The 14,142-nt window shown below is 39.8% G+C and overlaps 1 protein-coding gene across 14 annotated transcripts in view; it reads left to right on the forward strand.

Moving 5' to 3' along the window:
* The window catches only part of REPS2 (RALBP1 associated Eps domain containing 2), a 162,772-nt gene that overhangs the window by 60,772 nt on the left and 87,858 nt on the right, over positions 1-14,142 (forward strand). For 6 of the 14 annotated variants that reach the window (XM_030573909.1, XM_030573901.1, XM_030573837.1 and 3 more), the window contains exons 3-5: positions 3,457-3,605; positions 7,848-7,998; positions 12,425-12,522. In XM_030573909.1, coding sequence (XP_030429769.1) covers positions 3,457-3,605; positions 7,848-7,998; positions 12,425-12,522 — 398 coding nt within the window. The remainder of the gene's footprint in view (positions 1-3,456; positions 3,606-7,847; positions 7,999-12,424; positions 12,523-14,142) is intronic. The other 8 variants (XM_030573934.1, XM_030573864.1, XM_030573929.1 and 5 more) reach the window with 3 other exon arrangements.

Here is a 14,142-nt window from a genome sequence, read left to right on the forward strand (position 1 = left end):
TGAACTACACTATTCACCGTACGTAGCACGTCACTTCACTACAAGGTCGCCTTTGGATTCTTTTAGTATTTAGTGCTTGCGGCTGTGGTGTAACAGATCAACACAGACGCAGGTCCAGGGATTACAAATCAGCTTGCAGGCGGACATGGGAAGGCATACATCTAATTGCAGTTAACCTTACAACCTCCTCCTTTCCCCCCACCACTGGCTATTAGCAGGTAAAATTCATGCTGGGCAGCCAAACTGCTAAAAAGCACATCTTTTGCTTCTTTTCTTATGCCATCAGAAAGGTTAAGCACTAGAGGAAATTGTGAATGGTTTCCCCCCCACTCTGCATGTCTGCTGTAATGGCAGGTCACTGAAACCTTACCCCCTCCCCCTCCCCCCCCCATGGCAATTAGCAGCAAAAATTCCTGCTGCCCAAATGCTAAAAAGGTCAGCGCCATTAGAGACACCTCCACGTAGGAATGGGCAGCTTTTTCCCTTCCCCCCGCATGGCTAACTGCAAGGGAAGGATTTCTTTTAAGCCGCAGGAAAGCATCACCGAAGGAATGGTCATCTCTGTCCCCTTAATAAAATACATTAATTTTTACCAGGTGACCATGAACGATATCACTCTCCTGAGGATTAAAGACAGGAAAAAGAAATTATGCTTCTTGAATGCCAGCAATCCCCGGGACCATACGCAGCTAGGCTTTGTCATGCAATGATACCCGATTACCTGCTCCAGGCATGGCGTGGTAAAGTTTCGTACCATGGTGGACGGAATAAGGCTGCACTGCCCAGAAACCTTCTGAAAAGGCTTTTGGGGTACCTACAGGAGTGCTTCATAGAGATGTCCCTGGAGGATTTCCGCTCCATCCCCAGACATGTTAACAGACTTTTCCAGTAACTTTAATGCCAGCTAATGCATGCAAGCCCTCATGGCAAATCAATCATTAAAAAACGCTTGCTTTTAAACTGTTTTATATTTAAAAAAGTACACTCACCAGAGGTCGCTTCCATGGCTTCATTGTCTGGGCTACTGGCTTGGGAGGGCTGGGAGGGTAATTCTGTCTGGGTGAGAAAAAGCTCCTGGCTGTTCGGGAGAATGGAGTGTTGTGTGGTCTCTGCAATCTCGTCCTCCTCTTCCTCCTCCTCATCTTCACCCTCCGCAGAATCATCAGCAATGGCTGAGATTATTACTCCCACCTCGGAATCCACAGACGGGGGGGGGCTTGTCGTGGCACAGCCCCCTAAAATTGCATGCAGCTCCGCGTAGAAGCGGCATGTTTTTGGCCCAAATCCGGATCTGCCATTTGCTGCTTTGGCTTTCTGGTATTCTTGTCTGAGCTCCTTCACTTTAACTCTGCACTGCACAGAGTCCCTGCTATGGCCTCTCTGCCTCATGGCATTAGAAATTTTTTCAAAAGTTTTTTCATTTCGTCTACTGGAACGCAGTTCTGATAGCACAGAATCTTCTCCCCATACTGCGGTCAGATCCAATAACTCCTGTGTGTTCCACGCTGGAGCTCTTTTCCTATTCTCAGGAGACTGCATTGTTACCTGTGCTGCTGAGAGCTCCACGCTGGCCAAACAGGAAATGCAATTCAAAAGTTCCCGGGGCTTTTCCTGCATACCTGGCCAGTGCAGTAGAGTTCCTTTACCTGTCCAGAGCGGCCACTGGTGCACTGTGGGATACCTCCCGGAGGCCATTAACTTTGATTTCCGTCCACACTAACCCTAAATCGATTTAGTAATATCGATTTTAGGGTTACTCCTTTCGTTTAGCTGGAGTACAGAAATCGATTTTAAGACCCCTTAAAACCGATTTTAGGTGCCTTGTAGTGTGGACGGGTACAGCGATAAATCAATTTAACGCTGTTTAAATCGATTTAACGCTGTAGTGTGGACCTGGCCTGAGAAACATATAACATGGTAGTGCCATGTTTCAAAACCTTACTGTATATGTGTTTTGTAGCAGGATCACAGATCGATGCCATTTTTATTTACAAATTAAACTTTAATTTTTTAAAACTCTTCCCATGACTCTGTGTGTGCGCGCGCGCGCACGCGCAGGTACATTTTAATTTGCCATTATACCTTCAAAACTGTGTTCAAAAAAGATCCCAGTGTTTAGCCTTTGTGATCTTCCACCAGTAAATCCAGAGCACTGCAGTTTGTTGAGACTGGTGATGTGTGTATGCATGTTGGACTCAGTTCTTCCTGCTATCTTTGCTATTGCATCATCGTGAGCCAGCAGGGGAGTGAAAATTAAATTGTCAAGAATCTTATCTAAAGTACTTTTAAGACTAAATATGATGTTTAATCATCAAGCCTGAGAACTGGGATTTTCACATTGCTTCTGCATTTGTTTTGAAGGATTACATTTAAAAAAAGAACAAACAAACAAAAACCCAAACTAACAAGTAAACCATAAATCTGCCAAGGGGACTTTATTAAATAGCAATTTTTGGGGAACTTTCGATCAGATTCCTGCTCTGTCTATCCTAAGCATCTTTTTAGCACAATCAGGTTAATTTTAGAAGAAACTAGCTAATTCAGCAATCTGAATCAAGTGAGATTCAGTGTGTATGTTTCATAAATACGCAACTGGAAATACTGCATAGATGTGAATGAACACATTTTTGGATTGATATCCCACTTAAATCCCATTTAATTGCTGAAATGTTTCCTGGTTTCAAAAGCTCTAATTACATTGTCCTCAGAAACACAATAGAACTGTTGGAGTGGATGAGTGATGTACAGCAAAAGTAGATTGATTTTGTACAGCTATATGTATAAGTGATTATAAAGATGCTATTGTGTTTTACTTGATTCCAGGAGCCTTTATTCTGTTTGTTTGGTTGTATTGATCATATAACTTACTATATGGAGAAGTGGAAGTCTGCAACAACAAGATGATAAATTTCCTTAGAACAGTATTGGATTTTTGGATGATGCATGAGGTTATAAGTGTCATTCTTCAGTTCTTCTGAGCTATGGCAAATGGTAGCATTTCTGACACCACAGTCTTACTAGGCTTTGAATAGGTCTGTTTAACTCGGTGCTTTTTTTCTGTTCTAGTGACAGCATAGAGGAGGATACAATGATCTTGCCCTAATAAATTGTTTGCTCCCATAGTTTCTTCTGGAAACTATTTGCAGACAACAATGAACAACATATGTAATAGTGCCTGCTAGGGTTAAAACCAGAAATGAGTTTGAGACTTGACTTCATACTGTGAATGAGGCACCTCTCTCTCTTTACAGTAATAAAGTATATGCAAATCTCATAATATTTGCTGTTAAGGCAAAAATAATTCTAGACATTCCATAGGTTATTTTTTTGCAATTCTTAGTGCTATTTCTTATTTTATAGTTTAACTTTTCATTGGTTTTGCACTGCGATACTGCTTCAAAGAATTTTAATATACTGTAGTCTCATTTGAACTTCTCTTTTTTTCTGTTAATGAAGAATTGCCTCTTCCTCGGTTTATGGCACTCAAAAATGACATTGAAATGAGATATGGAAATGCAGCAGAAATACTTGGAGTTAAATTTCAGATTCCACATCCAATCTTGGAAAAAAATTCCTTCAGAAGATCAGATGAAGGAGATAAAAAGGTAACAAGGCTCTATTTAAGGCAAATATGTTAGTGTATAGTGCAGCTTTAGGGTCCAAACTTGCAAACAGTTACACTCATGCATGCTTATTCCATTAGTTCAATAGGACTCCATGCAAGGTTAACTCTATATATGTGAATAATTGTTGGCAGGATTTTTCTCTTATTTTAATATTCTCTTGTACCAACTGTATCCCAGGAGGATTTTATTTACAAGAACTTTTATAGAATTTTGTATTTTGCCTATTATCTATCTATAAGATTCCAGGATTGTAACTGTCTTGACAATCCTGTCAAGCCTGGAATGTCTGTTAAATCAGCGTAACGCGATGGAAATTGATACAAGCATGTTTGAGAGCTCTTTTTGTTTAGAATATCACCAGGTTCCATCATCACTGGGATTCATGATCTGTTACCATCCAATTTTTAAATTCTCATCCGTTTTAACAAAGTACATTAATTGTGACACAGGTAATAATAAGGCATGTGTCTGTGCCATGCCAAGAGTCCTAGACCATTGAGGTAACTCAATCAGTCACCACCTTAACTCTAGAGCAAATTTGCATGCAACAGTTACCTTGGTTGTGTGAAGGAGACTGCACAGATGGTGGGTAGATCACTTGGTTCAAATGCTGCAGTTCAGCCCACACACAAATCAACATAACTTGTCCAGTATCACGGACTCAGAGGACTCACACTCTCTCTTGGCTCCATATGGTCCCTGGGAGGAACCCCCTTCAATGTGCCAGTCCTTCTCAGGGTCCACTCTCGAGGGTTAAGCCGTAGGTCCCTCCACCTCCTGGAACCTCACTTCTCTGAGCCTTCAGCATGCCTGTCTCTCAGCATGGGCCCCCTCAGGGAGTCCACTCGCTCTGGACCCCCGGGACTTCCACTCCCAGAGGGAATAATGCAACCCTGATCTCTAGACTGGGGTGACTCTCAGCCAGCGTAAAGCAGAAGGGTTTATTGAGCATCTGAACCCAGCACAGGAAACTCTCCGGGCTCTCGGGCCTAGCAACCCTCAGCACAGTACATCTAGATCTCTCCTGCATCCAGATGGACTCTGGCTGCTCCCTCTCCCCAGCCCAGAAGCCCCTTCCTTCCAGCCGATCATCCTATATCATCTCCCCCAACAGCTCTTCCCCCGTCGTTTGTCTTTGGTCCCAGATAAACAGGTTGCCTGGGCTCTCTCTTCCATCCTTTTATTTCCCACTGGCTGGAACTGGCTGGTCAGGTCACCGGGGTCCTCTCTCAGCCCTTTGTCCTCCCACTGGCCAGAACTTGCTGACAGCCAAGCTGAGGTGGGCTCCTGGTCACCACGTCACTGGTTGCTAGGGTTCCCATTTCCAGGCAGTTGTTTGGGGTCCTGGCTGCTAGGCGAGGTTAAACTTGGTCCTCTGTAACAACAAACCCTCTCCCACCACCTCATTAAACACACAGCACACAGGGTAACAGACCCACACAGTATCCATGCAAAACACTAAGAACATCGCCCACCTATTCACACCCAGCAAAATGCACACATTCTTTCTCCCCCCACCCATATTTACCATAAAGTAATCACTGTGGGTCATCACTCATTACTTGTAACATTCTTTGCAAATGTTTCAGAAACTTTGCTTACGTAGTTCAAGGTTGCTGTTTTTTAGGGAGAGAAGGATGCAGAGGGGAAAAGTAGAAAACTGCCTTGGTTTAAAAAACAGCAACCAAACTAATGAGTCTCTATCATTAGTACAGTCTCTAGTGACAACATAATTAATGAAAAGAGTGATGCTGGAAGGCTAAGAGAACAGACAGCCCTTCATGACTCCTGTTAAGCTGTCTGGAGTGGCTCAAGAGCGTGAGTAACAACATCAGGGCAGACTGTTAAGAAGCAGGATACAAACCCCAGATTGGTTGTGTTCTTAGTGTCCGTGCAACGTGCTCCAGGTGGCATGTGACCAGGATTCAACCCCAAAATTGATCCACTGGTTGGATCATTAGCTTCCCTGCCCAGGGATGCTTGCTGATGGGGAGTGCAATGTGAATGCTGATCCATGGCCCCCAGATTGGTTGTGAGTTCTATACTTAAATTTCACCAGCTAATTATCAAGTGAGAACTCCGCAGGCATGGAATTACAGACAGTCCCCTTGGGTTCTCCAATTGATCTGGCTACCCAGATAGTGATAGATGGTCCCTAACACCAAGGATCGCAGCAGTATTCAAGTTAGTCCCCTTTCCTAAGGACCAGTCACTTACCCTAGGTCAATTGCACGTTAGATCTCACATCAGTGACCATGCTTGTAGCCAATCCTATGATAAACTATCGAAAGAATCATTAACTAGGAAAAGGAAATAAGAAAGTTATTTACAAGGTTAAAAGCAGATAAACATACAGTCGTAGGTTCCAAAAGGTGATGGAAGCTGTTGTAATGTGCAAACTCTGTATGTCCTTTAGGTAGGGCTAACCCAGGCTAAGCAGGTGGGATCCCTCACTTATGCTTAGAAATCTTGCCCTCCTAAAGTCCTAGCAACATAGAGATACAATTTCTCCTTGTTAGGGCCTTTTATTCCTTGCCCTTCCAAGTTGCAAGTTCAACTGCTGGGAGGCATTCAGTTGCATATCTCCTATTCGTGGGGGGAGGAGAGCAATCAACAAAATCTTTTGTCTTCTGATATTCCAAATGGTTTGTTTGGTATTTATGGGCCTTCTTTTGAAGGGCAGGAGATAACACCTCCTGTAGTATTTCACACTTGGTAATGCTTCTCTCCTGACTGGTGATTTACAGTTACAAAGCAAACTCTTAAATATTACCTTATGACATTGGATACAGATATAACAAGTGAGATTAATGCATGCAGTAATTTACAAGCGTTCTGTAAATTCTAAACACTAACCACATGTTTATAACTCTAATACCTATTTTAACAACACTAACACACACCAGACCGGTTCCAGTTATATATTTGTCAGTCTCCAGTTGATGCCTAGGGCCTTGGCATGACCTGGCAGCTGGTCTGCCATCGTCACAACTCCTTGGTTTTGGGTTGAGGAAACCTAGAATCATAGAATATTAGAGTTGGAAGAGACCTCAGGAGGTCATCTAGTCCAATTCCCTGCTCAAAACGGGACCAACACCAACTAAATCATCCCAGCCAAGGCTTTGTCAAGCCAGGCCTTAAAAAACCTACCATATTCTTTCTCCTTTAATTTCCTTTGAGGTGTTATACCAGGCTAGTTCTGGAAATCCACCCTCAGGGAAATATTCTGAATTCCCAGTTAAAAATAGCTGAATCATAAAGAGATTCATATTGTCTGAATCTATAAAAACTGAGAATGAGTGTGATGCTTACATGCTTATTAAAAAAAAAGCAATCTCACAGCCCCTGTTATTTGCATGACCCTTTCCCTTGCCTGACATCATCTCATCATGCATCATGTTTTGTGGTGAAAGCTCCTTGGGGCAGGCAGTGTATATATCTGTAGAGCACATGCACACTTATGGCACTGCCAGTATTAGTAATAACAAACTTGACCTGAGGCTAACCATTATTAATGAATTAATGGGGCATGCACATATAGAATAATGAAATTGGAAATAAGATCACAAATATTTGTTTTCTGTGAATAATTCCATTCAAGTAGAGCATTCCACCAAAACTATAGCTCTTCCTAGGTGACTTTTATTGCCTTCGTGTTGCACTGTGAAGTAATATTTTTTATGTTTATATAGTAAATTATTGTGTCCTCTACAAAAGCTCAATCATCAGGGAAAAAGGAAACAAACTCCAGGTTAGATCTGACAAAATCTACAAATCTACTTCTCACAAAGACAGTTCACAGAATATTTAAAATAAATCTTTGAATTGGTGCTTTTAATTATTTTTCATTTTTTGCCTTCTTCTGAATTGAAAAGTGTTTTCTTAAATGGGGGATGCATTCAAACACCTAAATACAATATGCAAATCCAAAAATACCCAGTAATAATAAGATTTAACAAAAATATTTCTCCAGACATGTATGCAAGTAAAATGTCTTAGAGTTCATTCTAACCCCTTCCGATGAATATGGCTGTATTTTACCCTGAGAACAAGGCTCAACATCAATGCATCGCTTTGCCATCTTCCATTTATAATCACGTTCTTTTGGAAATGTTCCTTTGGGGCATGAGAATTTCAGTTATTACAATGCCTTGCACATCATGCTGTATGTGATTGAACTGGTATGCAGTATTACTCCACCTATTTCTGTAGTCACCTCAGAATTCCACTTCGTTGTTTCTGAAGCAGGAAACCAAGTCTCCTCCCATGTCACCGATGTGTTCACCTCCTGCTTCTCCATCTAATTACCAGAGAATACCCTTGAGTTATGGCTATGGCAAGTCAAGGAGTAAGCTTGAACAGCCACATGGAGGTAGGATAAAATCTGGGATGCACAAGTCATACACTATTGTTTTTTTTCCCTCCAGTGCCTTCAAATCTCAAATGCAATTAAGGAATCAGCCTAATAATGTCTGGACTTAATTACATCTGTCTTTTAGTAAATGAGCTGGCCATCTTTTTTTTATTTTATGCAAAAGCTTTGCTTTCTGATTATTTAGTCCTCTCTTCCTGTTTGCTTTCCAGTAAATTAATTACCATGTGTAGATTTGTGTGCAACTGTTCACAAATTAATGCTAATTGCCACATTTTTGGCAAACCTATGTGCAGTATATGTTAATGATTGAATACTGTGAATGTTTCAGTGCATAAGCATGCTTTTTTTAATATTAAAATAAAAACCCCACTCCAGATTTCAATAACTGCTGTACTAGTTTTCAGATTTACGGTGAGACTTTGTTTGCAAGGGAGAACAATGGTTTTCCTGGTTACATAACAAAAATAACAGTAAGGTATGAATGTAAAATGTAGTGGGAACCCAGAAGAAAACAAATGACCACAATTTAGACACTTTGGGCTTGATCATGCTGCTATAAAAGTCAATAGCATAACTCTCATCTGAGTACTTGCAGAATATAGGTTTTTACAGGTTACTTTGTAAGCTGTGTAACGGAGTCTAGCTTTTGGAGCAGGCGCTGTCTTTACTATATCTTTGTATAGCACCCAACAGAATAGGGCACCAGTCCTGACCGGGGCTTCTAACAACTGTTGTAATATAAAATTATAATTAAAAATGATAGTGAGTGACCAGTAGATGCTCTGTCACAGATAAAGCATAAAATCTAACATCATTTCTTCAAAGGGACTAGACAGTTGATGTGGGTAGAGCTGGTTGGGAATCTTCTGCCAAAACTATTTTTTGTTGGAAAATTCCGATTTGTTAAAACTGAAACATTGAATGGGTATCCAGCTAGACTAAAAGGATTCATGAGATCCTGGATAGAATTTCTGGACAAAAGCAAAGAGAATGCTGCCCACCCCAGAAGAGCCAGTTGGCTGGGGCATCCACCTGCAATGTGGATGATCCAGGTTCAAGTTGCTGCTCTGCCGGTTTCAGGCTAGGGACTTGAACCAAGGTCTGCCGCATGAGTGCCCTAATCACCAGGCTATAGAGTCAGTCTCTGTCACTGGCCCAGTGGTTATTTAATAAGTTAATAATAATCTCTCCAACAAGAGAGATTGAGAGAGACCCACCCCAAAATAGCCAATAAACTAGTGGTCAGGCCATTCTCCTGTGATGTGGCAGACCCACATTCAGGTGTCTGCTCCAAATCAGGCAGGGTCTCTTGCATCCCAGGATAGTCCTCTAATCATTTTTCATTTCTCGGGTGGGTGGGTGGCTGGCTGGCTGGCTCCCTTTCTCATTCTCTCATTTTCATTAAAAAGAAATAATTAAAAATCTTGGTTTTGTCCTGATATGGAATGGGAGAATTTTCTAAATCTTGGAAATGTTTGTGGGATAGGAAAACCATTTCGCATCCAACTCCAAGTGTGGGTACCATGAGTTTACATGATCTCTGTGAATGAAGAGTGGGATGTATTGGTTCTTCAGCTGTTGTCCTCAGTTACAAGTGACTAAACTGAACTGAGCTCTTATAAAAATTTTTAATTAAGTAAAATTTGTGTTGGTGATAAACATCAGCGGTCTGATTCAATCAAATGGACTTCTAGTTAAAGGTTCATGTTAGTACTGAGTGATAGTCACTTGTTAGCAAGTGGACTGTCATCCACGTTGATACGTTAGTTATCCACATGTAAGGCATAACAAAGCAGTGATTTCTGATGTTCGAAATAAGCACTGCAGGTGGAATTCCCTTCCACTGTACCAACATGGGCCCTTCCAAATCAATGAGCCACAGAACAGTAAGGACATATGCTGGATTACAATTCTCATGCAGTGCACTAGGTATTAATGTTAACAGGAACTGTAAGATTACTAGAAATAGTGATTCTGTTTTGTATGGCACAATCCATTATATTCATGTACTTCCCCCACCATTGCAGGTTCTTGTAATGAGTGCTGAATGTCCCATGTTCTATTGGCTTACCTTGCTTTGAACAGTAGTTTATACTCCAGTTTATACTTCCAGCAAGGTGCTATTCAAAGTGAGCAAGAGTTGTAGAATCAAGTCTAACATGAGTGTCAGATTCTTCTAAAAATTAATACAAGTAGATAAACATTAAAATGATAAAATCCTGCGAGGCCATGAGCCCCTTGAGCACTAAAACATGTCCTCCAGAAAGGCATCCAGTCTGAATGTGAAGACTCTTCATGTTTTCAGATCGAGACTGGTTGGCTTTCTGGAAGGTATGCTTTAGTCAAACACAAGTTACTGGTCTCAATACAGGGCCGACTGGGTAAAATTCTATGGCCTGTGTTAGGCAGGATGTCAGACTAGATGGTCTAATTGGTTCATTCTGGCCTTAAAAAAATTCAGGAATCTGTTAACATTCCGGTTTCATTGAAACAATTGCATTGAAGACACTGAAAACCGTTCTGGAGGGGCCTATCGAGCATTGAGTTTGTGTATGCGTGTGTGGTGTTAACTTTTTTTGTACTGATTATACTCCGATGTGGTGTTCAGAAAGTAGAGATCCTGGCTCACTGAACATTCAATTTTTCCCCATCCCTCTAAAGTAGAACTTTATCAGAGCATTCTGTTTTCTTGCTAGTTTTTGAAAGTTCTGCTGCTGGTAACCACATAGCAACGGAGCCCCATACTCAGCCTCCGAGTACTGCAGTGTATTTCACAACTTCCTTCCTGTCTTCTTTCTGACATTGAAACACATTTGTAAGGGAAAAAACTAGATACCAGCACAGGATAAGAATAGATAACAATACTAGGGGGTAGAAAGATAACTTTTAAAAGCAAGCTGCTTTGTAACCTTAGTAAGATTTTGAGTTTCCTTGATTTTCATTTTTCAGGAGACTCTAAAATTTTGTATAAATGATGCTGAATAGCATTAGGACAGTGCTACAGTTTGAACACTTCAGCAGAAGAAGTTGGATTTCAAAATAACAGATTTGAAGGAGAGCACCAACATGCTCTGCTTCAATGTCTAGTTATTTATGTTCATTTAAAAACAGGATTGTTCCTAAATTACGCGGATGGAATGGAATTCTTCTCGCCTTAGGAAAACTGAAATTATTGTTGCTTTTCTTCGCTAACTCTAGTCCAGATTCGGAGAGGTGCTGAGCACCTGCAATACCATCAGGAACAGGCCTTCTCTGTTTTGAAATATTAATTTGGGTTTTAAAACTAAAAGATATATTCAAGACTAGTGGCCTATTGATGACCAGCAAAAAAAAAAATCAGGTTTGGAATTTGCTTGTCAATCAGATATGTCTCAAATCAAGAAGTGATTATTGGGTGTGTATTTCTGAGGAAATTAACAGTTCTAATATCAGCCTTTTCGGTTATTTGTCATACTATTCTGCTGCTGTATTTGGCATTCTAGTTACTCTTCTGCTTCTTAATGTGCACTAGACAAAGCCAAAGGGTGGAACATGTAGGCATTGCTAAGTGCATAATTTTTATAGCTCAGTTTAACTATTATTTTCTTATCTGTATTTGTAGTACATACTTAGGACCCTGGAAATATCTCCTGTTAGAGCTCTTTTCTATTTCCACTCAGCAAATATTGAATTTACCTGAAATTTGTCGGACTATTTTGTTTAAAAGTAACTTGGGTCTATAGTAACTTTTCCCTGCAAAGCATCTGTTTTTGAATAAGAAAATCATTATTGATGTCAACACATCTCCTAGAAAAAGATGTCATTGCTGTATACACAGTAGGAAGCAAAAAACTTTGGGTTTTAGGAGGTTCTAAAAGTAGGAAGCTTATTGTTTTTTTTTCAATGTTCTGGCAATTGAATGATCAACAACCAAAAAGCCCAGGTATTTAGGATCCAGAGAATTTTCCGCAGTCAAATTTCAACAGTTTTGTTACAGATCAAATCAATGTCTAATGCTCTTCCTTGACAATGTCCTCTTTAAACAAATTAGATTTAAATAATAAAAAAGTGAAAAACCTAAATCTCTTGAAAATGACAGTTGAAAATTCACTACATTCATTAGTTAGCTGATTTACTGTAATAGTTTATTTTTGGGCTGCTGCTGGTTTTCATGTAAATGTGCATTTTAACAACTGGTAAAGCAATTAATGCCAATCTGATAGGATGAAATGACAACTTTTATTGTTAATGCCTAAATGTTAAAGAAGAGAAACTATGATATAGGAGGCGAGCATGTCATTAGGGCTTTGGGTAAGGGGACAGAAGTAATGGTAGTACAGTAATATTAAGCTTAATAAACCTCTGTATTGTAATGCTTAATTTTCACTTTGAGCTTGTGGAACGTTATTGAGACCTCTGATTTTTTTTTCTTTAACTTCCATAGTTTCTTATGAAGCTAGACATTCTACACACCAACAGGATGGACCAGCAACAGGAAATTATGGATCCAAATCTGCACTTGTACATTCCTCTCTTAGTCGGGTAATGAATTGCCTGGGGATTAAAGAAATAAATAAAACAAAAAAAGAAATGCATGAAGTTCCAGTTCTTGTCAAAGTGACTTCTCATTTGGGACACTGCTTGTCACTGACACATAAAACTTAGGCTCTGACCCTCTAGTGGTGCTTTTTGAAATAAGTGGGGATGTTAGTCCCAATAATGTAGACAAATTCCATTTTGAATAAATTAAGACCAGAATTTCCCCACAGTTTTAGCTAAGTAAAGTATTCTTCATTATTTTCACTCTATATAATGTTCATTTTGTTTCTCTTCTGCAAAGGTTTCCTCCTCGTCTCTACTGCCAGGCAAATACAGTCTTTATTTTGCAAGTAAGCACAGAAAGGAACACTGTGGGGTTCAGTTAAGCCCAAATTTTGGTTTGTAAAAATATTTTACAAAGCTTAACATGAATACAAATGTTTTCAGAAATTTAAATATAAAAGTTCTTCCAATGATTTTTTTGTTTGTTTGTTTAAATAACAACACTCCCCTCTCCTATTTGCAGCTCATTGATTGGTGCATCCTTCTAGTGTAGGAGAAGTACAAAGCACAACTGACTAGAAAGCCAATTGAAAATGAGTACAGGTAGTTCATTTTCATTGTTTAAGCTGAGTGAAATTAAAATGTAAGCAAACAACATAAATATTGAAAAATTAGACTGAGATTCTTAGATGATCTGAAGTGAAAGAATTTTAAGGTATTAATAACACAAGAAAAACATCTTTAAAATATATTAATTTAATTGAGATTTGTTTTTATTCATCTAGTGCAGGGGTAGGCAATCTATGGAACGGGTGCCAAAGGCGGCACACGAGCTGATTTTCAGTGGCGCTCACACTGCCCGGGTCCTGGTCACCGTCCGGGGGGGCTCTGCATTTTAATTTAATTTTAAATGAAGCTTCTTAAATATTTAAAAACTCTTATTTACTTTACATACAACAATAGCTTAGTTATATATTATAGACTTTTATAGAAAAAGACCTTCTAAAAACTTTAAAATGTATTACTTGCACACACAACCTTAAGTTAGAGTGAATACATGAAGTCTCAGCACACCATTTCTCAAAGGTTGCTGACCCCTGATCTAGTGAGTTATCCCTGAGACACTCACACTGCCATGACCTAATATCCAACTCCCGAGCAGGAAATTATTCAAATTTGTAGACCCAGTTTATTCTCTCAATCATCCCAATCCTGATAAAGAAGATTAGGTGGGATGTTTTGTTTGATTTACTTGAACTAGTCTAGAGTTTTCCTGCTGGCTTCAAAACCATAACTCTACAAATTTTCCAATCTGCAAATTTTCCTATTACAGCAACAGATTTTTGGTCTAAGGTAAAATCTTACCATGTTTACCAGCAGAACTGCTTTTATTTAAATGAAAGTGGCTGTTTTTTGACTGTGCTCTCACTGTGTCTACCCTATAACATAAGAACAACATGAGGCATGGATAGATGGTTAGGGATGGAATAGATTTTTCAAGCAAAGTCAGTTTCGCCCTCCCTCTGGCCCATGTCAACTTAGAATGCAAGGGACTGCAGCTCCTACAAGAATTATTAATCTTTTATATATTGCCATATTGATTAGCTTGTGTTCATATTT

Source organism: Gopherus evgoodei, chromosome 1 (genome assembly GCF_007399415.2).
Source record: "Gopherus evgoodei ecotype Sinaloan lineage chromosome 1, rGopEvg1_v1.p, whole genome shotgun sequence".
Classification (NCBI taxonomy): Eukaryota; Metazoa; Chordata; order Testudines; family Testudinidae; genus Gopherus; species Gopherus evgoodei.